The 27649-nt window shown below is 37.7% G+C and overlaps 1 protein-coding gene across 1 annotated transcript; it reads right to left on the minus strand.

Annotated features, from left to right (window-relative positions):
- Positions 1 to 1079: 1079 nt before the first annotated feature.
- Positions 1080 to 27311, minus strand: Tmem30a (transmembrane protein 30A). Its single transcript, XM_040740360.1, is given in 10 exon segments — positions 1080 to 3586; positions 5263 to 5469; positions 6339 to 6488; positions 7583 to 7670; positions 11254 to 11361; positions 14575 to 14682; positions 26750 to 27113; positions 27115 to 27200; positions 27203 to 27237; positions 27240 to 27311. Coding segments are annotated over 10 exon segments (1386 nt in total). The 5' UTR covers positions 27286 to 27311; the 3' UTR covers positions 1080 to 3392.
- Between the last annotated feature and the right edge of the window lie 338 nt (positions 27312 to 27649).

A 27649-nucleotide genomic window follows, 5' to 3' on the forward strand; every position in this document is an offset into this window, starting at 1 on the left:
TTTTAACTGGAAACTGTATGTGTAGTCAAGCTATTAGTGAAATATGAAGGTGATAAAAGGATTTATGTTACTTCTTTTTAATTAAAAATACATTTATTTATTTTGTGTGTGAGAGAGTCTCTGAGGAATAAAAGGAAATTTCTATTAAGGATTATTCTTTTTCATCATAATAGCTTTAGAATAACTATCCGACTTTGGAAACTGCACATACCTTCTTTCATATATAAAAGTCAATAAGGTCACCATGGTCTCATTTGGTTTTAGACAATATATTTATTTTAAAATTTCAAATAACATGAAAAATGTGCCTTTGACATTTACTGACTGATGGGTGCATGGACCAAAGTGATCTTAAAAATACAGTATTAGATCATCGAAACTCTACAACAGGCATTTTACTTTGTAACAGCAGCACTTCAGCCCCCTTCACATTTAAAATTACCATATTCACAAAGAACAAAACTTTGCAACCTAAAGAGCAAATGTAGTAACCTTCAGGCAGTGTTTCCATGCCAACAGTGTTCCCAAGCCCTGCCCCTCACCTACTTTATGTTAGGGTTTTCATTTGCTGCCTCCTTGCCTTCACTGCTACCATTGTCCATTCCCCTCGATATAATACCAACCCTAGCCAACCTGCTTAGACTCAAATAACAATCTTCCTGCTAAGAATAGATGCTCGTTGGTCACATGAATACGTCTCATGATTATGCTGTCAGTGATTAATAAATATAATTCGATAATTGATGGCATTTTATCAAATGCACACATGGAGAAGTTCAAATAGTGTTCTCAACCTTCCTAATGCTGCAACCCCTTAAAATACTTCCTCCTGTTGTAGTGACCCCCCAACCATTAAAATTACTTTGTTGCTACTTCATAACTGTGATTTTGCTACTGTTGTGAATAGTATAAGTATCTGATATGCAGGATATCTAATATATGATCACTGTGAGGGGTCACAAGTCGAGAACCATGGAGTTAAAACCAGGACTCCCTAAGCCTGGTTAAAACTGAGTACTAACCATTAGCAAGAACAAAGGGACATTGTTATTTTAGTAAGACACTTAAACATAACACAATTAATTTTGTTCACTTTTATTAATACAAAACATCCTAACAGAATGTTAACTTTTAAGATAACTAAGATTACAAATAAACTGTTACTATCCAATAAACCAATGATGTTCACTTGGCTCTTAATTGAATTATTATCTATTAGAACAGTTATTTTCTTCAGTTTATTTTAAACTGCCTTATGACTTCAATGAAATGTCTTAGCTCTTGCTTACTGAATAATTTATTTCAGTTAGAAAATTTCTCATGCCAAAACACTCCCTTGCAAGTTAACATTTTTTCTAAGCCTTCTACTTTGTCGCCTTAATGACATCAACTTTATGAATGTCCCAGTTTCTTCATATATACAATAGGAGTTGATTTCAAATGACAGAAGCTAGGGAATAACACAGACCATCAATGCACTTGTAAAACAGATAAAGCTTCAACTGTACTTTTAAAGATTCCATCTTCTCCAAGACGTGGGAATGTCAGACTTCTTTAGTTTTTCTTCAGACCCATTGGCCCCCAGTTAGAGAAAGAGATGCAGGCTAGCAGTCCTCCTTAAAAAGCACTTACTCTAGAAAGACTGGCAGAAATATCTCATGTCTTTGAAGAATCCCCCAAATAAACTGAACATCATATGCAAGAGAGACAATTTTCAGAACAGCAGCATTCTGAATGACTGACAAAAAAATAGTTTGAGAGAAAAAAGAACTTATGTCCTGAGAACTTTTTATATATCCATAAATCACATAACCAACCCATGCAAGTAATATTTTTATAAGTTAAAAGTCACCATGAATTACAAACTCTTTTAACAGAATTTCATATCATACAAAGCTTAAGTGGCACATTTCCACTATGAACCATTGAGTTTTTTGTTATCTTAAGCACATCTTAATCTAAACTGAAACATTACTCAGACCTTTTGATTTAAAATATAACCAAAAACAATAATTACACAGTCTGAAAACACAAGCATTACTTTAGTATAAAAACAAGTAATTTCAATGCAATGAAGTCAACTGTGATTAATACATACATTTTCATGCATGTGGAAAAATAATTTACATTCACTTCAGGAATAACTTCCATAGCAAACAAATTACAGCATTTATTCATTAAAAGAATATTAAAATAATTCTAGTTAGAAAATAAAGTAACTTCAATCAGATATATATATTATAATCTTTTTATCATGTACATACTCCAAATCCCCCCTGAATTTAAGTAGGAAATGTATAGAACATCTTTTTAAGGGATATCTTAGGAAAACTAATCAAAACATTACCTTCATTAAAGAGAATGTGTATACATATCCACATTTGTTTGACCTGTATGTAAAAATTTAATGAAATATGGAAGAAATTAGGATTTCAATTTTTTCTGGGCTATAATATTAGTACTAAGTTAAAATACTTACCTGCTAAGTAAGAACAGCTTGAGGTATTTCCATGGCAGAGCAATCACCTTAACACTTACATACCACAACAATGAAAGCAGTCTCCTTTGAACATTTACACCTGGCTTACAGTTGACAGAGGATGTGGGTTTGCCAAGCAGCTGTCCCATCTCACTTATATTTTTTCTTCCCTTCTGAAGTATAAGTTTCCAGGGAGATGATCACATAAACATTTCAAGCAGCTTGAACTCCAGAATGCAAAATTTTAGCCAAACGAAAAGGATTTAAAATTCTATCCAAGACCTACCTGACCTCTTTAGATATTAATTTCTATACTGGAAAAGCTAAGTATGTCCTCTGAAATCAAAGTTATTATCAAATAACTATAATAGAGAAACTGAACACATGAACACCTCAACAAGGAGGGACTTTAAGCCTTTACACACGACACATGAAAATGATGAAGTGTTTTATTTATATTTAGTCTTTCTTCAATCTGAACTGTAACCAAATTTCAAAGGGTTAGCAAGTCATTACACTCCTACATCTCATAATCCCTTTCTTCACACAGTAGGCACACATGTACAACATCATGTCAATATAATGTTATCAACACAGCATAAACGCTTAAGCAGTAGACTCATTTCATATGAAAGAGGCTCTATGCATCACATGGCCTGTCCCAATAAAAAGCAGGCATTAGAATGCCATTTTAGCAGTTACAATATTGATATGATCAATATACCTAATTTTTATACCCGTCACATATTTTCATAAGTCATCCATATGTAAGAAGCAAAGGACAAAGGCTTTTTTTTTAAAGTTATGTGCCAACTTCAAAATGACATACTAACCAGACATCAGCATTCAAAAGCTAGGTTGAACAGGACTGGCCTTGATGCACATGCAGTAGATTTGTTTTCAGAATATAAAGTTAAATGGTGATGTCAGCAGTATTACTACTGTTTCTATATTTATGATTAATTACTAGCAGTACAACTCCCAGAAGGAAGGAGATGGATCCAATAGTGATGTAAGCAATTCCCAAAAATGGATTTTTTCCTCCCATCCATGAAATAGTGCTCAAGATCATCCGTTTTCGTCCATCAAAAGAATGTACTGGGTAATCTGACAAGGGTATAGGAAGACTTTCTGTCTGTGGTTATTTGATGTTTAAAATACAAGTTTTAAAGTTAACATTTAATTATTTATAATTCACTTCTACAATGTTGATACATAACTTGGCTTGTATATTCTGAATCACAATAGATAGATAGGCAGACAGACAGATGATGATGGATGAATGAAACCATTTTTTTGGTGTTGTTTTTGAGACAGGGTCTCCTATGTAGTTTTGGCTGTCCTGGAACTATGTAGACAAGGCTGGCCTTTAAGTCACAAGAGATTTTCCTGACATTCCCTCCCAAGTGCTGGGATTAAAGGTGTGTACAGCTATGTGCTGCAAATAAAACCATCTTAAAAACCTAATTTAGAAAATTTTCTCTATGTGTTACTACACATTGAACTCAGAGCAAGGCACTCTACCCCTGATAAATATTCCCAGACCTGAGCTAGTGAAATGTTACTAGTAAAAGCCAAATGTTTTATCAAAATAATAAAATTCAAATCTATATATTAACTTGGGTAGTTTTACTCTTATTTACTACCTAAGAGGGACTAAAGGCTTCACAGTAATGTAACATAGAAAAATAGGCCAGATGAGCAGCAATGATGCCCACACAGGATGTTAACAGACAAGAAAGCAGAAAAAATTTGTGTAAGCATGTAGTTACAGGACAGAGAGCACTTTAAGTAGAGGGTCACAAAGCCTGATGCCCAAGTGTTAGCTGGCTCATTTGCAGCAATAACAAAACTCATGCTCTGAAAGAACTGATAGCCCAGACAATGCAGAAGTCAAAACTGACTGGTGAGGAGAGACCAGAGAGGAGACAGCAGTGTGCTGGATGGACTATTTACATGGCCCATTCTAGGATACTGCCAAGAGTGGAGAAGACAAAACTAAAACTAAAATTGGAACTGAAACTCCTGAGAAGGGGACCAACTGCAGCTGGCCCATTCTAGTTACTGAAATCAATCTTAACCTGAGGCAGGAATCATGATACTTAATCTAATTCTCCAAGGCCAGACACAGTATCAACTCAACTATATTCCTCTTCCTCTAAAAATATGGGCTCCCACTTCGACTCCATTCAGCTGTGCTCTTAATTTTCTCCTTATCTTGTACTTTTACAGCTAACTCCTGATATTTCAAGGCCCCCAGTATTGTTATACAATAAATAACAAACAAGCAGAGAGGTCTTGTCTTGAAAAACAAAACAAAGCCAGGCGGTGGTGGCTCACACCTTTAATCTCAGCACTCGGGAGGCAGAGGCAGGTGGATCTCTGTGAGTTCCAGACCAGCCTGGTCTACAAGAACTAGTTCCAGGACAGCCTCCAAAGCCACAGAGAAACCCTGTCTCGAAGAAAAAAGAAAAAAAAAAAAGAAAACAAAAGAAAAGAAAAAGAAAAAAGATCAACTCCACAAAGTTGTCCTCTTACCTCTACACATGTACCTTGGCACATGTGCGCATATCATACATGAATATATAACAATAAAGATCTTTAAAATTAAAAAAAGTAAAAAGGCTTGATATCTATGCAGAAATGGAATAAGACTACATTCAATTACCAGTATCACACAATAAACAAATCTAGAGTGCAAACTAACAAGTCACATTACTGACATAAAGCAATGAAACTCTTTCAGATTCTATGTATACACATAACTCCCCCCAAAAGGATACTGTATGTGATGTTCAAATAGTACTGTCCAGCTGGTAATGTTGGATGTAAATCATTTCTCCGCTCTATAAGACGGTATAACTTACGAAAAGTCGGTAACGCTGCAGTACGCATCCAAACAATGAAGTCCTCATTTATGAATCCATTATTATCCTCATCAGGATCTAGCATATATACTGGTTTATGCCAGTTTACTGGCTTTGTTGTATCTTAAATATAAGTTGGGGAGGGAGAAAGATGTGAAAACAAAACACTCAATTCTATGAATAGTTTTAAAGAAAATCCATAGCACTAAAAAGAAAAAAGGAAAAAAGTACAAAAACATAATGTGAATATTTTCAAAGGTATAAACATATCCATATCCTAAGGATATCTTAAAATCTAAGAGGAAAAAGAATGCAAGCAAGTAAAAAAAAATCTAAGAGAAACCAATTCTATCTACAACAAAAACTAAAAGACAGTTGATATTTCAAGAGAATTCAAAAATATAACTTAAGGCAAAAATGTACGACTAAGAAATGCATGGGCCAGTGAGACGGCTCAGCAGATAATAGTACTTGCCACCACCAGAGTGGAGGAACAGAATTCAACCACAGGACCACAGGGTTAAAAGAAAAAACAGATTTCTACAGCTCTTCTGACTTCTACACATACGCTATGGCAAACACATACATATGCTTGTACACACGCATACAAATATATAAATGCACAAATAAATGCAAACCAAAATTTAAAAAGAAATATTGCATTATGAAACTAATGCAGCATAGAAACAAATGTGTGTGTGTGTGTGTGTGTGTGTGTGTGTGTGTGTGTGTTATATGCATTATAAATAGGGGCTGATTAAAACAAACTCTGTTGCAGTTTGTAAAGATTATAGCTAAAAACACCAGAAAAATTCAAATCACAATGAAAAGCAAACGTTTCCTTTACAATTTTAGTACATGTGAACATTTATATAACTTGGTATAAGGCTGAGAAATAAAATGCTATTCTTTAAAAATAAAGACTCTAATGACACAATTTAGGCTACCTTACTCAAATTACTAGACAAGAGGGAATGCTGGTCATGTTTTACCTTTAAATTTGTCTTTGAGGCTTTCTTTTCCAGGCGGATTTCTGAATTTCACATTTTTATCTGTCCACCAAGCAATACCTTTCCTCTTCAAAGGAATTGGCGTAGGTGTGGGATCAGATTCATTGGCAATCAGAAACAACTCTAATGTATCTAGCATGAGAAGTGGAAGATATTACTAACATCTACTAAAAATACACAGCATCTGATCAACTCTATGAGAAATGAGAATCTAGGACTTTCTCTGAAAGCACTTGACAGAAAAGGCATAGGGCTAATGTGTACCCATTATTACAACTTTAGAATCTAGATGGCTAGATGGACTCCTCTTTATGTACTACAGATCTTGATCACGTTCCTGAATGACTAACTGATATTAGAAGAACAAGAATTTTAATACCAATCCAAAAAAAAAAAAAAAAAGGCAATGGTGTCCTTTTTCTCTTCTCTTTCTTTGACTACTGTTGCATTTCTAACTGCTCCTGCCTTTCCCGTTTTTGTACTTGGTAATCCTGAAGCACCGTTGATACAAATAAACAAGTTATGTTGAATGTGTAATACACACCAGCTACCAGGGGCTTAGTGTAAAACACAAAAAATATTTCAGTTACGTTTATATGCTGAAATGATACTATTTTGGCACACTAGATTAAATAAATTATTCAAGCTAAATTTTACTTACTTCCTTTGAGGGTTAATATAAGTACTAGAAGATTTGACACAGTTTGTATTTAGGGTTCAAACTGTATTTCTATCATGCAATGCATATCTAAATGATCAACTATAACTCCCTTTTAATGGTATAAATCAGTAAAAGTAGCTCCGTGGCTTTTACTTTTTTATACGAAATAGGAAGATTCTTATTTTCTTCTCAGAGATAGAAATCCATTCTCATAAAAGAACACTCAAAGGGAAGCCACGGAGCATTTAAATCCTATTCGTTATATGAGTATTTATCTTGAAATTGAATCTCATAATTTCATTCATATTACTAGAGTATTACATAGTTTCCTACTCACACACACAGTTTCCTTAGTGCACACAACTTTTTTTTTTTTTTTGGTTTTACGAGACAGGGTTTCTCTATATTGTTTTGGAAGCTGTCGGTCCAGCCCAGCCTCAAACTCACAGAGATCCGCCTGTCTCTGCCTCCCAAGTGCTGGGATTAAAGGCATGCACCACCACCGCCGGGCTATGCACACAATTTTCTAAACATCTGTCTGCATGAATGTTTATATCAAGCATACCATTAAACATGCTGTTGGCAATAGCTCCACATGGAGCAATTGGTTTGTCTTCATCTCTTCGGTAAGGTTCACATTCCTTACTTGGATTCTATTTTTCAGGAGACAAAAGAGAGAAAGAGGAGAGAAAGAGGAGGGAGGGAGGGAGGGAGGGAGGGAGGGAGGGAGGGAGGGGGAGAGAGAGAGAGAGAGAGAGAGAGAGAGAGAGAGAGAGAGAGAGAGAGAGAGAGAGAGAGAGAGAGAGAGAGAGAGAGAGAGAGAGAGAGAGATTATCATCTAGATCTCTGGAAAAACAATGAGCTACTCCTAATTACTAATTTAAAATTCAGCTCTTGTATTTTCCCCACTCATAAAGCATGGGACTTGTAAAGAAAACAAGCTCTAAACTAACACCACATTTGAGTACTCAAAATATTCTTTAATATTACAGTGCTTTTTAAATACAATGCTTGTTCACCTCTACATAGCTATACATGACTTACCAAATATTCTGCTTTTCATATCAACATAGAAACCACAACCACAAAGATTTCTGATTGAGAAAAACTACTTAAAGACACTACCCATTCTAGCTTCTTAGAGAAGTCCCTTGATAAACTTGGCCTTGCTTATAAAACATTTGTAATTTGGGGTTAAAACCTCTGTTCTAAAAAAATTAATACTCTAAAGCAGCTATACTAATCTTTAAATTATTCAGTATGCTGGCAAAGCAAAGCATGTGCCAGCCCTTCAGGCTTAGTCTTTACTCATTACTTACTAAGAGTGTCAAGGACAGGGAACAGCTGAAGTGTGTATCTGAAAAATATTCATTAGTACTTATGGAACATTCAAGCAGGCTACAGTAATCCCTACTTTTTTTTTGTAATCCATATTTTTAAACATTTAACAAAACAAGGTAATCTCAATTTGAACTTATTTTATATATGTAGTACACACACACCCTTTAGTTAACCTCTTGGGCTGTTCTACTCCTGACTGACTTGTATTTACGCTCTGTGTTTGCACTAAGAGAAGTACTATGTGCCCAGAAAGGAGAAAAAACTGTGATAGGGTCTCATCATATCTCTTCAGTATTCTGAGTACTTTGAAGCAAACTCTGATTTCAGAGAAAGGGTGGGATACATCAGTCGGGAATCACATCAGCGTCTTGATCAGCCATCATCAGAGAAGCTTTCTCCTACCGTAGATGGGAACTAATACAAAAACCCACAACTGGATATCGTACTGAGGAGAAGAGAACTTTTAACACTCAGTCCTAGACAGGATGCCTCCATCAAATCCCCCTCCCTTAAGGCTCAGGGAACTACTGGGAAGAGACATAAACATTGTAAAAGCCAGTGGTGATGGGAGACACAAAGAAAACAGGGCCTTCTCACAGAGAAGCACAGGCAGCATGCACAGGTCCAAGTCAGATAAAGCCCCAGTGCTGAGAAACAAAGTGGATACAAGCCCCCATCCCTAACCCAGAAATTACCTCCAATTGTCATCTGCTCCACAGGAAAAATTATGGGCATATAAACCACACTTAAGGGCAAGCCCCATGCCCAACAATAGATGGCTAACACAAAACAAACTCAATGGTATTTTTGCCTCACAATGCAGTTTGGGCCTTTTTTTTTTCCTCCTTTTAAATCTTACTGGTCTTCTGTTTATATATTATGGCTTCACTTTTATGCTTTTATAGTATGCGTATGTGCATGTGCTCCTCATGATTTTTCTTTGTTTTGGTTTATTCTGACTTTTTTTGTATTTTTAATTTGCCTGTTTGTTTTGTAGACAGACAGAAAGGAGTGGAATTGGCCAGGTGGGGAGGTATGGAGGATCAGCGAGGAGATGAGGGAGGGGAAGCCATGATCAGAATATATTGTATGGTATTCTTTCACTCTAAAAGGCAGAGGGGATGGAGAACCCCAGCAGAACAAATCCCTCTAAATCAACTTGATCAAAGCTCCTAGGAACTCACAGAGACTGAGGCAGAGGCACTGGGCCTCAACAGGTTTGCAGCAGGTCCTCTACATAGAAATAATAGTCTCCAGGTGTGTCAGCCAGTTGGTCTCTGATTTTTGTGCCCTCTCGGGCTCTTTTCTTTCTCTTTGTTTGTTTTGTCCAATTTCAATGTGTTAGTTTTTGTTTTTAACTTAGATTTTATTATTATCCCTTAGAAAACTGTCTTCTAATGAGATATAGAAAGGGAGGGGATCTGAATGGGAGGGGATGTGGGGGAGGAACTTGAGAGGAGTAGAGGGAAGGGAAACCATAATCAAGATACATTATGTAAGAAAAAATCTATTTTCAATAAAAGGGGGAAAAGAAAATAGCTTTATCTTAGTCTTTAGCAGTACAAAAGCAAGGAATATATTATATGGAAAAAATTTTACTTTTAATAAGAAGCATAATAGCTATTACTATACCCATGTCATCCTACGATGCATTTTGTCATTCTCTAACCAGGGGCACCTTTGTCACAGTTTTCCTGGAGTAATCTTTTCTTTTTATGAAGCAGGGTAGCATCTTTCATTATATTACATGCTACATTTAATGAAATGTGATGCCTGACACTTAACTACATACCAAGAGCTGTTCTAAGTGTTTCAAGTAAATAAAAGCATTTACATCTCCAAAAAAGAAAGGATTATTAAATATAAACTCATAGTAGAGCAAATATACTCTAGCTCTTAAATTCTTAGTTAAATTTTAACTAACTTTAAGTTTGTGAATCAGGTATTGAACTAAGTTAACAGTCCTAGATACACTGCATTAACTGGCTTAAGAAAGCAATTTACCAAGTACATAAAGTACACTATAAACCATGCAAAGTGCCAGAATCAAACTCAGAGGTTAATGGGAATGGGGGGGGGTAATCCCAGTTTGTCCTTCGAAGACCATGTAAATTAATTCCTAAAACAAGAGTAGATATCAGCAACGTGAAATTCAGGCAGAAGAAAAGGCAGCTATTCCCACAAATATCCACCTCTAGCTATCATATCAGAAATATCAAGCTCATTCTAAATGGTTCTATGCTAAAATTCATTTCAAATTCCCCAGGCCTCCACCTCCCAAGTGCTGGGATTATATGCATCGCCCTGCCTGGCTCTCTAATAGTGTACTGTAAGAGATTCACAAATTCTAAGAAATCCTAAACTACTCCAGTCTTCAAAGGTTTGCCTCAGTGGCAAAACCGACATAAAAAAACCGACACTAAACACTACTATGGAAAGATGAACAGTCAGGAAATTAAGATGCCATTCATAGACTCCCAAAAAGAACCAAGATTCAGAAAAGGATAAAATTCTACTCCTGCAAACACACACAGCAGACTTGGGAATTCTGGAAGCTTAAAATTTTGCTGCTTCGTCTTTCTACAAGTTTAAAAAGAGGACAGTTATTCAATTTCAAAGCACAATTCTAGAAATTAAAAACAGTTCATCTGCATATCCCTACCTAGCACAAGACTAATGAACAGACAGAACACACTTACACATCATTCATCAAAATCCCATTACAGAGATGAAGCCAAAATTCCCGATGACTACTAGAAACTTCTGTTAAATCTAGAAATGACAGGTAATACTTTAATTTCCCATAAGATTAAGTACTTTAACATTTCTAAATGGATATTTACTATGCTCTTATTTCACAGATGCCACATTTCTGTATTTCATCATTTTACTTACAAGCAAAGCACTAGGGTCTCCATTTAACTGGCTATCATCTCGAGATTTCACGTAACGGCGATGATTTTGATAGAAATTAGACAGTCCGTAATACATAAACACATTGCCCTAGAGAAAACAGAAAGGGGAAGACTTCTTAATATAAGAATTGATATTTGTTTCATATTTTTTAAAACTTAAGCAATCTGTACTTGACTGGTTTACAATTTGTGATAAACTGGTACTGAGGTGAAATAGCACTAAATTGTACAATTAAATATAAATAAACTCATAATAGAACAACTATTCCATAGCTCCTAAACTCTTAGGTTTTAAACGAAGGGGGAATATTATTACCTATGAATCAGGTATTGAACTAAGCAGTCCTAGATATACTACATTAGCTGGCTTAGGAAAGGTCTACAAAGTGAGTTCCAGGACAGCCAGGGCTCCAAATGAAACAAAATCAACAACCGAACAACTTACTTGACTTAGAATTCCCTTTTAAAGTGGCCATTTATTCTTCGTAGGTACATTTCTTCACAGATTTTGAATTGAACTAAACCATTTTAGGGAATTTAAATATTAGTGTATTTTATAACAGACTTTATTGAGAGGATCTAGTTTGTGTCAGAATTGATTGAGAGAATCTCCTTTCCAGTTTACAAATTGGACTTACTATTATTGGCTCTTAATTGAGATGCCGTTCTTTTTTCCTAAAAATCATATTTACATGTTTTTGTCATACAGTTTGATACTGTTGCCCCAGTGATTTGCACTTAAACATCTTTCGTGTAGAATGGAAAAGTTTATGGTTTGCTATTTAATAGTCAATATTTTCATTCATTCATTTACTTTTTGATGCTCAATTTCATTATGTATTCCGGGATGGCATTAGACTTGCTGTGTAGCTCAGGTTGACTTGGAATTAATGATCTTCCAACAAACCCATCCGTATTTAGTCTTTAAATAGTAATGTCTGTGAAAGTAGCAAATCAAATGAATCACTTCTAAATTTAGAGAATTCCTTTTAATTGAAGATATAAATATACCTGCGGTGGCGCATGCCTTTAATTCTGGCAGAGGCAGGTGGGTCTCTATGATTTTGAGGTCATCCAGTCTACATAATGACTCCCAGGACAGTCAGGGCAATACAGAGAAACCCCGCTTAAGAAACTAAACTAAATTATAATAAATAATATATATTATTCTATGTATATATTTCTCTCTCTGCTGTAATCAGAAAGGAGAATTAATATTTTTCTACCGCTAACGATTTTAGTCAGATGGTTTCTTAGTACCTTGTAGTTAATTCAGTATATGTATATTGCTCTGTTTTCCCCGATATTTTTGAAGTTGCCTCTGTAAGAGTACCACTCTTCATTATTATTATAAAGCATTATAACTGAATATACTTAAGCAACTACTAATTTACTAATGCTAACAGTCTGTAGCATCCAGAGGGAATATCTGAAGGACAGAAGGGGACCAGTGCAAGCCTGGAGGAAGAGTAATGAGCAGGGATATGAGCAAGAAAAATGACATATATGTAGAAAAATGCCACTATAAAATATTTGGTACACCAACTTAAATTTTTAATAAATAGGAAAAAGTATATACAGCACCTGTTGAAATTGTATATTCTCATTCCATTTACAGTTTATTTGGACAATAAATCTAAAGTTTGATCATTCTTCTGAAAAGCAGATGCTAATTGGATGAAAACCAATCTGAATTAGAGAAAATTTTATATTAAAACTAGCTCAGAGTACACTATTATTCTTTCAATATTATTCTTTAGTGAAAACAATGTTAAGTATGTGGTTTGCTGTATGCATGTCTTCCTTTGTCACCTTATTTCATGAGTCAGGTCTCTCCATGAGCCTGGAGCTTGTAATTTAAATTAGAATGACTAGTCATCAAGCTCCTGGGGTTTGCCATTTGCCCCTGCCCTCTATCACCCTCCATCTCCAGTTAGAGATGTTGCCTTGCCTGACTTTTTTTGTAGGTGCTGGGATCCACACTGAGCTCCTCATGCTTGCACAACAAGCACTTTGCCTACTGAGCCATCTCTCCAGACTGCACATAATACTTGAAGGATAGTTTAAAAGTTTACTTGTGCGTTTTCGTAACATAAGTTCTTTAAATTTACTTACAATTGCACAATTTATTTTTGTGTGCTTGCTTGCTTTTGTGGTGTTGGGGATTGAATTCAGGACCTTACACATGAACATTCTGGGCAAATACTCTTATCACAGCTGTAGTCCCAGTGCTTATTAAGTACTGGAACTCACAGAGATCGATCTGCCTCAGCCTTCTGAGTTAAAGTAAGTGTTTTTTAATAAGGAGGAGATAACAGAATTTCTAACTTGTCCAAACTCTCTGATTTCCTCAATTATGCACAGAACCAAGACTTACTGCATCTTTATAGTTTGCCCACTACACTACACTGAAAACTAGACTTTTCAGACTTTTTCATATCTTTGTCCCAAAGCCAAAGGCACTTTTCCCTTAGTGCAAGAGCATCTGTAACCACTAGATGGCTTCCATCAACCAGACACTAAAACTGTCACTACCTCTAGAAAATCTGAAGAAGGAAACTTAAACCTTGGTATGTATTATGACAGCTTTGCTTCCTGAAGAATGTTTTTAAACTCAATTTCCAGGTAGAGGGCAGGAAAAACTGGTCTCTATCCATGCCAATTCTTTTATGTCTTTTCCCATATGCTCAAGTACGAAGAATAGAGACCAGTATTAATACTGTACGTATGTGTGTGCATGCATGCACACACATACACACACACACACACACACACACACACACATGCACGCACGCACGCAGGAGGGCATTTTCCAAATACCAAAGTATAAAATATCAATAAAGTTTTAATAAGTGTTTGATTTTTGAGTACTGTTTCATCCCTCACAAATAATTCAATTAAGTAATGGGATGATTGGTGTTGTCCACAGTAAGACTTGTTTTACAATTAAAAGTTATTTTAAAAATTAAAAATAATTTTATTTAAAAGGCTAAGAATGTATAACATCTACAGATAGATCAAAGTATCAAGAAATAGCCTCGTAATACAAGATTTTTGCCATTAAGAATGTGGCTAGTGAATATCAAAATGATGCCTAAAATTTTGTCTACAAAATACTAAAAGGCAAAGAACTCAAATAATGCACTGAATTACCAGACTTAATTAATTTAATTATGCAAGAACCAGATATATAGAATAATCTTCAAATGTCTATAGATTTCTCAACATAAGTTATCTTAAAAAAAAAAGAATGTTTTAAAGCATGCCTTTTTAAAATACATAATTATTTTAAAACACAGACCTCAAATGACTGTTCCAGTGTGAAGTTAATGGTACAAACACAGGATGTCACATTCGGAGACAAACATTTATTGCAGGGGCTGGAAGGTTCTGTTCCAGTGTAATCAATCTGCAAAAGAAAAAAGTTAAGCAAGCAGTTCCTTGGAGAAAAGAGAAACCTAAAACCTACATAACCTACTACTAAAAGGAAAAATACGTCCAACAAAGCAATGTACATCCTATACAAAAGCTGCTGCTGTGTACTTGAACAATGTGAGCCATTAAATACTAAAGAAACTTCTCTTTGTTCACTCTGTTCAAACTCCTTTTATAGCAATAAACTAAAATACAAGATTCAAAACTGCATGATTTATAAAGTTGTAAATAGTTACAAGCTCTAAACTACTAAAATACCAGATTCGTACAGATAAACTCAACTTTTCTTCTTAAATATGACAGTTTTAAATACTTTCATATTCACCTCAGCTTTCCAAGAACATTTCCAAATTCAGAAAAAGAAGGGAGGGAAGGAGGGAGAGAGAAATAAAAGGAAGGAAGAAAGGAAGAGAGAGAGAGAGAGAGAGAGAGAGAGGGAGGGAGGGAGGGAGGGAGGGAGGGAGGGAGGGAGGGAGGGAGGGAGGGCATAAGGGCTCAGAAACCAAGTCAAGGTAGTGCTTGCCTTGCATGCACAAGGCCCTGTACTTGATGATCCCCAGAACCAGGAGAAATCACAAAACACTTCTCCCCATCCAAAAACCTGGTGCTAAGTCTGTCATCTCTTGACCTTGGTTCCTGGGTGCTTTAGCATAGGGACATCCCAGGTGACTGGGGTATTTTGTTACTCAGGTGTACCCCTTGATTCACACCAGAGTTACATGAAAACAAGACTGTTCCCCAGTCCCAGAAAGGCCAATCCTGTGATTAGGGACTTTGCCCCATCAAAACCCCTGTGGAGAGAAGTAGGGCTGCATATGTATAGTTAAACAACTATGTAGCCAGTATTCAATCAATCAAGCCTAACTGTGCAGTCAGTCCTGCACTTCAGTCTAGATACAGGGGAGCTTTCTGGTTGGTAAGGAAAAGATATGCTATGAACCTGATGTACCCTAAGTACAGAGAGAAGGCATGGAAGCTCTATGTTCAGATACCACCCTTTGTATTTCTTCCAAGAACCTCCCTCTTCCCATAGCATGTGGCATCCTAAATGAGGACAATCTTGTGAGTGGCAAGGAGAAGGGATCTTGGGAATCCCCTGACTCGGAACAAGAAGTATGTTTAGCCTACGGAACTGCTTTGTCCAAAGGCCAGTTATTAGGAACTATGCTTTGAACCTGTAGCATCTGATGCTGTCAAAACTGAATTGTACAAGACCCTGTAAAGTCAGAAGACCAGCCCTGGTACCCAAAATTCCTTTTTCCATTATAAATAAATAAAATAATTAAATATTTTATTTTTAATTTTTTAGAGTATTTTTAGCAGAATTCCCACATAGTTTTTGTCTGCAGATGCACAGGCTGACCTGTTGATATGGTTTGGATAGGAAGTGGCCCTCAAAGGGCCTATAAAATATTGGGACCTTGCTTCTAGCTGGCAGTGCTATCTTGTAATGTCCTGAGAAGTGGACCTGGCTAGAAGCAAGTTGCCCACCTCCTCTCACTACTTCTTGCCCACCATATAAGTACTCCCTGCTACATGTTCCTTCTACCATGATGCTCTGTCTCATTGCAGACACAGAAACAAAGCCAAGTTATGAGCAGACACAGAAACAAAGCCAAGTTATGAGCTGAATGTCTAAAGCTGTAAGTCAACATGAACAAATCCTTTCTTCCTTGAGTTGTTTTGGTCAGGTAACTACTACAACCACAGTTAACATGTCCCTCCAAAGTGGTCTATTACAATAAATGGACATTGACATGATCATAACCTTAAGTTTATAGTTTAAACTTCACTCTTGGTTGAAAATTCTATAGGTTTAAACAATATAGAATGATATATAACCTACTACTACTACTATTATTGTTGTTGTTGTTGTTGTTTGAGACAGGGTTTCTCTGTATCAGCTCCAGCTGTCCTGGAACTAGCTCTGTATACCAGGATGGCCTTGAACTCAGAGAGATCCACCTGCCTTGCCTCCCGAGTGCTGGGACTAAAGGCATGCACCACCACCGCCCAGCTATAACCTACTATTATAATATAAAATACTTTAACTGGCCTAAAAAAAAAGTTCTGTCTTTCTTTGGTCTATTCATCATAGTAAGCACTGGCCCTTTTACTGTCCTTGTAGTCTCATCTTTTCCAAAGCTGGAGTCATACTGTTGGTACCTTTCCATACTGGCCTCACTTGCAGATCATGACCTCCTCTTCTACAGACCCCTTTTTGGTACACACTCACTTTGTCTACCCACTACCCAATCCGTGTACAATTTGCTGTAAGATTAACAAATCTTTTATCTGAAGGACTACTGGCATTCTAGAACCCTTCTTCACTCCCTCTCCAAGACCTACACTTAAGCCTTAAGGAGAGGGGAGACAAAGACACTTATGAGTCTCCTTTCCCCTACCAGACTATCACCTTGTTTCACTGGCAAAATTGCTGTATTTAACAGTAATGTAGGGCTGAAGCTGGTCTCCAAAGGGAGGTTTTTATTTTGTTTTGTTAAAAAAAAAAAGGCTTTCATCTATGCTTATCAAAGAAACAGACCCATGCACAAAAAACTCTGATAGAAATAGAAGGGGCGGGGACTTTACAACCCACAAAAACAAACAAACCAGGACTCTTCCCTTTTAAAACTACGAGATCTCTAAGACATTTTCTTCCATCCAGGACTTGACTAAAAACTGTCTCTGTAGCAGAGAACCAATGGGAGCAATCTGAGGCCCAGATCCTTTCACTCCTGTGGAAGGACCTGTAATCTTGTCTCACACCTAATTTCCACCTTTAGTCAGTCCAGTGGACTTCTACGAACTGCAAAATAACATAGTGGGGTGGAATTACATTTTTGCTCCTCTCTCAGTCATACTGTAAACAACCTACTTTCCTTCATCGATATGAGTTCATTAATTTCTTTTACAGCGTCAGGCTTATAGATCTAAGTTCCCAGGATGACTTAGCTATGCAAAACTGTCTTAATGGCTTCCCATTACATTGCCTGGAGTCATAATACTGGTCCTTGTAATGTGCACCCTAACACTGTACCACTTTAGCCTGATCTATATTCTTCCCGCACTTCTGACTCTGCCCCTGCCACACTGGTTTCTTTGCTGTTCCTCCTTCTACCTAACACACTCCCTCACTTCTCTTTCTACTTCTGCATGGAGTAGTCGTCCCTTGCACATCAATACCATTACTTAGGACTCCCCAACACATGCTATTTTGTGGCAATGTATGACAACAAAAGTCTCTCTTACAATCTAAGAGACTGAAGCTTTTATGAAACCTCACAGCCATAGTTAATAATACACCTTGAGGTCACTTTTGACAGTATTTGTTCAACTTGCTTTTCAGAGAACAAAGTAGCAATCAAACTCACTTGCCTGTGATTTCCCATGTAATCAATTCTTTCAATCTAAGCTAATACATAGCTGCAATCTAAAAGTATGCACTTTTCCATGGCCATGACCTATGCAAGTGTATAATTTATTGAAAGCAGCAAACATGGAGGTTGAGAACAATCTTCTAAACTGAATATTCCACCATAAACATTTAATTTATTGAAAGCAGCAAACATGGAGGTTGAGAGCAATCTTCTAAACTGAATATTCCACCATAAACATTGAACACAACATCTGGATATTGCTTGATAAACAGTGATATCTGTAGCACTGTTTGTTGTCTCGGTCACTTGTGGTCTGTTGAAATCAGTAACTTAATTCCCCTGTAAAACTCTCTTAAAGATTTTTGTAAAGTATCCTTCATTCCTTCCCCTATGTAATGCTTTGTGTGTTATTCAGTAAGAGACAGGGCAAAGGCCTCTGTTAGAGACAGATAATGCACAGACAGTCAGACAGACACACACACAGAGTCATACAATAGACAGACACACAGGAACAGACACAGTTACCAGCACAAGAACAGATTCACAAGAGCCTTCAGGCAGGCACAGATGCATGCAACAGACAGAGAACAAGACACCAGAAGCATGAAATAGAGAATTCAAGTCTGGACTTGTCTTGGTGAAATGACTCCAGAGGGAAGTCCTTTTATTTCTTTCCTTAATGTGACACTGATGCATTATTAGTGACTTGGAGTTAATCACTAATTTGTTTAATCCATGTGCTATTTAAAACTGTAAACCATCCTTCAACCCTTCCCTTTTCTTCTGAGCCCTTTCTAGTATCTAACACACTTCAAAAGCAGCAAATTAGGAAGTAAACTAATGATTGATAAAAATATACAAAATTGGGCTGGAGAGATGACTCACCCAAAATAACATGAGAATAATAGTAGAATCATATGAAATCAGTAGCCTCTTAAAAAGTAATAGTTAAGTTTTAATTGCTAAACAGATTAATGTAGGATGTTTTATAGAGAAAATGAAACAAATATGTATGTTGAACAGAGATCATTTAAAAGATTGAAGAAAAAAGTAATGATATTCAATATTTTACCATATATTATACCTATTTATTTAATATTTTACCATAAATTATACATATTACATATATAAAACATTATGCAATATAACATATATATTGTATCCTAACTTACTGACAAAACCACATACCTAATTTGCTCTTCACATAAAAATACACATAAGCCATTTTACTATGAAATTCAACTCAATACTAAAATAAATAAGAAATTGCAATCGTTATTTACTCATGACAATCACATCTAGAAGACCTAAACCTCATTTGACAGACATACCATTTTATTAGATGGTAAATATTCCTACAACCCTGTGACACAGAGATTGACTAACAAGCTCTCACCACAATTTTTGTGTTACTTTTCTTATTAATAGTATAAAAATAAAATTTCCAGCCTGCCTTGGAACTAGTATGACTAGTATGACCAAGCAGGGCTGATGCAGTACAGCAGCTCCCAAGAACCTTCTCCCTTTAGCTCTTTGTTCCTCCTTCATTCTACACTTCACTTCTGATGCCCAGAAAAGGCAACCAGAAGTCTGGCCTCCAACTTGAACCTTCAGCGTGAGAGACAAAGAGTGTCAAGGCATCTTCATATAGAGGATTCTATAACAGAAAAACTGTGTTATGTTTCCAAAGCATTTGATATGCAATGAAAATCTTGACTTACCCACTGTTGAACCAAATTCTAATGCATATATATTATGTCAATCATACTTGCTGTTGAATGCTAGAAGCAGAGCTTAGTGAGTTGTTCTTGTGCAAGCTTAGAAGGTATTAAGAATGCTGAGACAAATGAGGACAATGGATACCCAGTTCACAAGGTTTCAGAGGGGAACAAGGACTCTATCAGGAACTGGGACATGGGCACTGGTGAGTTATTTTTGGCAAGAAATTGGTATTTTTCTGTCAGTGTCCTGAGAACATAAATAAAGTTTAAATTAAAGATAATGAACTGATTTGTTTGGGAGAAGAAATGTCAACACAGGATGGCATGCAGACTGGTGCTGGAGATGCAGCTGTGATACATACAGAGACCAGCTCCACTGTAGATCCGCCTCCTGTGCTGCACTGGGACAGCAGCAAAGTGCTTTCCCAGGGTCAACACAAGCTGATCCAGCTGTGGTCCAGGGATACCTAGGGTATATCTCAAGCTGGCATCAGCATCTGGCAATGTAATAAGTATCCTCCATGTGGTGCAAGACTGATAGTGTCATGAAGAGAAACTAAGAGAGGCAACACATGTCAGAGTCAGAGTCCCCTCCACGAAGTCCTCAGAAGTCGCTATGCAGAACTGGGAAACTGAAGACTCATTTCAATGGATTCCAGGATACTGAAGATGCAGGACCTTAGGGCATCTGCCAAGGCCTGCTATAGAAATGGAACCCAAGCAATTACTTTACACGCCCCACCCAAATGTAGTGTTTGATGTTTCTCTGCCAGGCTTTTGCTTTGCTTCGATATGACTGTTTTACACCCTTGGTTCTTCCTTTTTAGAAGAATGTTTGTTTAGTGTATTATATATTAGAAGTATGTATCTTGATTTTAATTTTCTAGGAGCTCACAGTTAGAGACTTTGGACTTTTAAAAGTGTTAGAATGTTTAAAGACAATAAGAACTTTTACAGTTGAATTGCATTTTATATTACAAGGTAAACAGACTTTGGAGGCAAGCAATGTCATGTTAAGAGTTAAAGGGATGTTTACACATGTAGAGTTATGATAGTTACTTTTAATTGCCATTTTGATGTAGTCTAGAATCATTTGGGAAGAGACTCTCAAAGTGGTTGTCTAGCCTGGGTTGCCCTGTGGGTATGTCTGTGGATGCTGTGTTGAGCAGGTTCACTGATGCAGAAAGATCTACACTAAAAAGGCAAGGCACATTCATGGGTTGGGTCTTGAGCTATATAAAAAGGGGAAAAGATGAGTACAATCAAGGATGCACTCTTCTCTGGTCTTGACTGTGACCAGATACTCAAGTTCCTGCCACCTTGACTCCCTTGCAATACGTACTGACACCTGGAAGTAAGCTAAAATAAACCCCTTGTCCACTAAGTTCCCTTTGTCAAGGTGTTTTATCACAACAAGAAACTAAACTAGGACACATGCACTACCACATCCAGCAAAGGCTTGTCTTTCTTTGAACTACTCAGGCACATTCTGCGTGTACCACTCACATAGCAATGGTTAATTTTCCTGTGAGATTCTTTTGTTTGCTGTTTGCTTTCTCCCCTAGATTTTGGTTTTGTTTTGCTTGTTTTTTTGTTTTGTTTTTTTTTGTGGGCGGAGGGGTGTTGGTTTGTATACAGCCCAGGATCAGCTCAAAATCTCTATGTAGCTAAGGTTAGCCTTGGACACCTGATTTTCCTGCCACCCACCTCCTAAATGCTGGGGTGTAACACACCACCACACCAGCTAATGTGTGTTTGTCTTCCAGCCTGGGGATTGAACGCAGGACCTTACACAGCTAGGGAAGTACTCTGTCACTGCAGAATGTCATTGATCCCCAAAAGGATTGCCCTTTGCTGAAAAGAGGCAGGGGAAGTCCTGTCCTCAAAACTTTTTCAGTAACTCCCTATTCCCAAAGAGGTACTTTGCATATAGAAAATGTCCAACAATGTCCTTGATAAATGGAAAATGTTTGAGTTTTCACTATCAAATAACCACTACATCCCTTGAGCTGAAACTCAAGGGGACCCTGACCTAATAAAATCTGCCAACTATAAGTAACATTCACTAGATTCCAAAACCCAAATTCTACATAGGAGTGATAGTTCTAAATGTCTAAGGAAAAGAGGCTGCCAAGTAGAAGAGGTGACACAAATCCCTTATTTTGAAAAGTAACACTGTTTTAAATGGCAAAAGTATATATAAGGCACAGTTCAGAATACAGTAAGCTTAAGACCTTGCAACTAGCTTGTATCCTAATGACAAAGCACCACGGGCAGTACAGGAGGATAGGTGTGGCTCAGGAGATGAACTGAAAAGTAGCAGTATTTCTTGTCTTTGTTCCCAGACAACTATGAACGCGCCCCTAAGTCAACCTAACATTTCTCCTTAGTAATTCTAAAGACACAGCCTAGTCCTAAGAAACAGACTCAATATAATGTGGTGACAAAGAGAAATTTGAAAGACATGCATTTTTACACTGTATACAAGGAAAGCTGGAAAACTTCCATTGTTTGAATGTTGATTTATCTAAAAGGAAATCGATAGAAGACCTAAATAGGTCACATAACAAAATGCTGACTAATAAGTCACTTTAAGTATTAATCAGACTAAGTTAAAGGGGGCATTTTAAATACTTAAAGAATTTTCTGAAGACCTTAAAATGAGTAATTTAACTTAGTAGCAACTGCTAAATTTACCAATATGTTTCTTTAAAACTGTAAATAAACGGGGATGAGGGGATTGGGGGGGGTGTCTATGAAAGACTAGAAAATAAATATTTTAGGCCACAAAGACAAAGGAGGAAGCTCTTGACTAAAAAGAAGGAAGGGTTTGCACCTTTTTTGGCTGATGAAATTCAAGATATCATCACAATAGTTACATACAATTTCTTGGTAGCATCATAGTTCTACTTATAAGAACTTAATTCTTTGAGGAAAACATCCCATAAAATTGGTATTAAGTAAGTTTTTCCTATAACCAAACTGATTGCAGACACTCATCTGGAAAACCAGTCTCAGTTCCTGGCCCTAAAATAAACACTCCAGCAGTTACTTACTGGAAACAAACCCTATTACTCAAAGCTCTTAATTGCCAAAGGTTCCCCGTTTACTTACTGTAATACATTTGAGCATTAAAACCTTTAAATTTCTTAGCATAAAATGCCTAATCTTTAACCATCATTTCTAAGAACAAGTTATCTTTCCTTGATCCTACACTAAAATTTAAGTAAAAACAAAGATTACTAAATGCAGATGAGCCTTCAAGAAACTTACAATCTAAGGATTCAAACTTGAAAGGAGTAAAAACATAGATACCAAATTTTTATCAGAAATGGAAACAAGAAATAAGCAGAACAAAATAACTGAGAAGAAAATGAAATAAGGTTAAAAAAAAAGGAAAGGTGGTAATTTAGCAACGTGAAGTCCCAAAGATGTCAACATTTTAGTATTATTCACATAAATGTTTACGCTCTAGATATTACTGAATTTACTTTCTGTATTAAATGTTGCTTTAAATAATACACCCATTAATTAGTTTACCTTTTACTGCTTTTGGACACGAGGTCTATGCCACCCAAGCTAGCATTTAACTACTAGATTCAAACAATCTTTGTGCCTCAAGCATCCCCAAAATATCTGGGGCTACCTGACTGTGCTCTCTAAGCACTAACTTACAACTATGTTAACTTCACACTGATAAATGCTTTTGGAGAAGTTACAAATGGTACTTTCAATAGCTGTGTACCTCCGCCCGGCTAAGAGTTCTAAAGGAGCCTTGTGGTGATGCTTGACTCCTAACACTGTCAAATTAAAAGAAATACTCAGTCTTTGCTGCAAATAACACAGATATTAAGTGTTAATAAATATATTCATAATTAAAATATTTTAATGGCTAATAAAATTATCAACAATACTTTTCTAAAAACCTCATTTTACTTAACTTAGAAAATCTAAAAATCAAGCAAATAAGATTCATAAACTTAGCCAGGTGGTGCACATCTTTAATCCCAGCACTCAGGAGGCAGATCTTTGAGGCATTTAAGGTAGCCTGTTCTACAGAGTGTGTTCCAGGACAGCCAAGGATACACAGAGAAACCCTGTCTCTAAAAATCAAAAAAGAAGGAGGAGGAGGAGGAGGAGGAGGAGGAGGAGGAGGAGGAGGAGGAGGAGGAGGAGGAGGAGGAGGAGGAGGAGGAGGAGGAGGAGGAGGAGGAAAGAAAGAAAGAAAGAAAGAAAGGAAGGAAGGAAGGAAGGAAGGAAGGAAGGAAGGAAGGAAGGAAAACGATTCATGGACAAAGGAAGGTAATATGATACTAATATGAACACTAAGACAAATACAAAAAAATAAATTAAATAAAAGTACCTTTTCTAATAAACACCTTTTAAAAGGGGGAGTCCAGGACATAATATTTTACTATGGTATTTCTGGGAGAATGTGAAAGGTCCATTAGCTTTACTTTAAAATTTTCAAGTTCTGAGCAAAACATTTAAAGCTAAGCATTTTGATTTACAAGTTTCCTTTGCCCCAGTAACTTGAACTAATACAGAAATTAGGCTACTGGGTTTTCAAAAAGAAAACCATGCTTGGCTTTAAAACATTTTTATTATTTTATTTTTATGTGTATGGGTGTTTGCCTGCATGTCTGGAGATCATGTGGGTATCTGATGGCTGCTGAGGCTAGAAGAGGACAGGGGATCAAGTAGAACTGTAAAGACAGCTGAGAGCCACTATGTGGGGGCTGGACTCAAACCCGAGCACTTTTGCAAGAGCAGTCAGTGCTCTTAACTGCTAACCCAGCTCTCCAGCCTCTTATTTACTTTTCTCTTTTTTTGCTTTGTTTTGTTTTTTTGTTTGGTTGGTTTTTGTTTTTCCAGACAGGGTCTCTCTGTGTAGCCCTAGCTGTCCTAGAACTCACTCTGTAGACCAGGCTGGCCTTGAACTCACAGAGATCTGCCTGCCTCTGCATCCTGAGTGCTGGGGTTAAAGGTGTGAGCCACCATCACCCCCCCTCACGGAAATATACTATTAAAATCAAGGTCACACTGAGCACTAGAAACTTCCATTTACTAATAACTAAGTGTACAGAATCTTACTTTATTTCAAAACCCAAATGTTTTAAAGAAAATTAAAGATATTTCCATAGTATAGTAAATAGTACCAGAAGTTTTTTAACAATTTAGTAAATATCCATATACAATTATAAATCATTATAAATTATAAATAAAAGGATTCAAATTTCTAATGCTTAGTTAGAAGGAATTCCGTTATTTTTACTATCATCCCAGTAAGGATCTTAATGTAGTGTGAAAGCTTAAAGCTCGGAGTGAGGACTGTAATAAACAGTTCTCTGTCATGCCTCAAGTTGATCCTTAGCTCTCATCTCCAGCTGAAGGGTCATATCTTACAACTATCTTGCTTCTAACTGTGAAATCTTAAATTCATCGTTCTATTCATTTTAGAGGTGAAGAAACTAGCCTTCGGAGAAATAAATTACCCCCAAATCTAAAAACGGCAGCAGAGTTCAGGATTTGAGTGCTATAGGGCACAGAAGGCAGCAGAAGTGTTTCACATGTGAGGATTTTTTGTTTTAAACATCCTGGAATATTTGTATGGTCTTCTCCAGTTAAGCATACCTAATCTGGAAGTTTACAATCCAAAATACTCTGAGATGAAAACTTTTCTAGCCAACCCATTTTGGAGCATTTGGGCTACATTTGCAGGAGTACCACAAGGATAAAAACAGGAAGATAAAAATATACATCAAAACCATTTGCTGTGAACTTGCTCTAGTCAACACGTTGAAAATAATTCTAAGCAAAAGATTTTAGAAGTGCACTCTTGCTACGATCCTTACTGTCATTAACACTGAAGCACTGCGCCATTAAAAATCCAACAGCCTTGCTTCAGCGTTGATATTGTAAATTAAACTGGAAAAGAACACAAATACTCCTTAGCTAAAAATGACTGGCGAAGTCCAATTAAATCACATCCATGCAATCTCTATCTTTAAAATATGTACACAAAACGAATGTTATATGGCAGAACAGAAGAAAGGTTACTTAATCTCACTCAGCCATTTCAAACGTCAGAACTCCCTAACATATGAAAGAGGTCCTGTAACTGTCCAACTCTGTACAGCTCACAGTACTTATACTCCGTTATCCACCAATCTTCATTCAGCACCACGGATGGATAAAGATGCCGTGATTAATGCACCGGTACAAATCAAAATGTTCCCCCCAGTTGAGTGTTTCTATCATGTCTAAGTAAAATATTCAATAAAAACAATGCCAGTGACCTTTTTTTTAATAGCTAGATCCCAACTTATTCCTTGTGAAGTCATTGATCCGCACAGTTAAAAAAACAAACAAAAAAACAAAAACCAGGCAGGGAGAACTGTGGCGATTGTGGAGCATAATTAGAAGGAAATACTACCTAAAAGCAAAGCAGAAGTGACGTTTCGTGTTTTTTAACCGTATCATGGCCAACAACTAAAAATATCTAATCAGCTCAAAATGAAAGTTACTGTGTGTGCCCTGTAACATCTGACAAATTTCTTCACAATAGAATCAATACCTCTATGACTCCGGTCCTTCACCCAACAACGACCAATTTGCTAATCTCGGTGTCCCGGAATAATCCCCAGGCAAATACCAACTAGTCTGACCCTGTGAGATGCCTCTGAGTTATATCTGAAGCTAACTTTTTCTTCTCTTCTCTCCTCCTAGAAAAACACACACTCTAACCCTCAGAGAACCACACACAAACGGCCCAATAAACAAGTTCTGTCCACCTGACATGCACTCCGTTTCCAGCCATGGAAGACTGACAGCAAAAGGAAGCTAGACGCCAAAACTGCAAACTCAGAAAAGCCGCAGAAGACACCGGGAGGGCGGGGCCCGCCGAGGAGCCGGGGACCCCGCCACGCCCCTCCCTCACCTCGATCTCTCGGATGTTGTTGGAGGTGACGAAGATGCCGATGCCAATGGGGATGAAGATGAGGCCGATGATGAAGAAGGTAGGCAGCACCGTGCCGGCGGTGAGGATGGGCTGCCAGGCGGGCAGCCGTTGCTGTTTGAAGGCCGTGTTATCCGGCCTCCGGGTCTTGGCAGCGCCCCCGGGAGGGCACGGAGGCCCGCCGTCCACCTCGTCCTTCGCGTTATAGTTCATCGCCATCGGCCCCCGGGCTTCGGCTCGGCCACGTCCAGCTGGGCCGCCCAGGGCACCAGCCTGCCGACTCTGACAGGAGACGCGCAGGCGCCGCTGCCGCTACCACCTCCTCCACCCGCGCCGCCACCGGGGAGGCGGAAGAGGCGGGACACGCTTCTGCAGCCCGCCTCTGACCGGAAGCGGGAGTCTTCAGGGGCCGCCCCACGGAGGGAGAGAGAGGAAAGAGGGAGAAGATTGAGGGACGAGGGGAGGGAAGGGGGAAGAGGATGGAAGGGGGAGAGAAAAGGCGGACGCACCCTGATCATCTGCCCTGTGACGACAAAGTGAGGGGCTTAGGGCCGGCGCGCGACGACGTGGGCGCATGCGCGGCCCTGGGTGCCGGCGCGGCGCCTGCGCGCTGGGACACTAGCGTCTTCGCTTCCCGGGAGGACGCTTCTGTTTGCACACACTTCCTGTTGTGGCTTTGGAGCCTGAGGAGTCCCGTCGGTCTCGGTGACCTGAACTACCTGTAATTTCGACGCTGGGTTGATTTTTACTTTTAAGGCTACGCCTCTTCTGAAAGGAATTGCAGCGTTCCAAAGTCCACGCGTTTAAAAGAATGCGGATCCTTATTGAGTTTTAACTCGCCACTCAAGGTGTGGCTATGAATTTGAGGTTACATGTGACCCG

This window comes from Mesocricetus auratus, unplaced genomic scaffold (assembly GCF_017639785.1).
Source record: "Mesocricetus auratus isolate SY011 unplaced genomic scaffold, BCM_Maur_2.0 Super-Scaffold_100691, whole genome shotgun sequence".
Taxonomy (NCBI): Eukaryota; Metazoa; Chordata; class Mammalia; order Rodentia; family Cricetidae; genus Mesocricetus; species Mesocricetus auratus.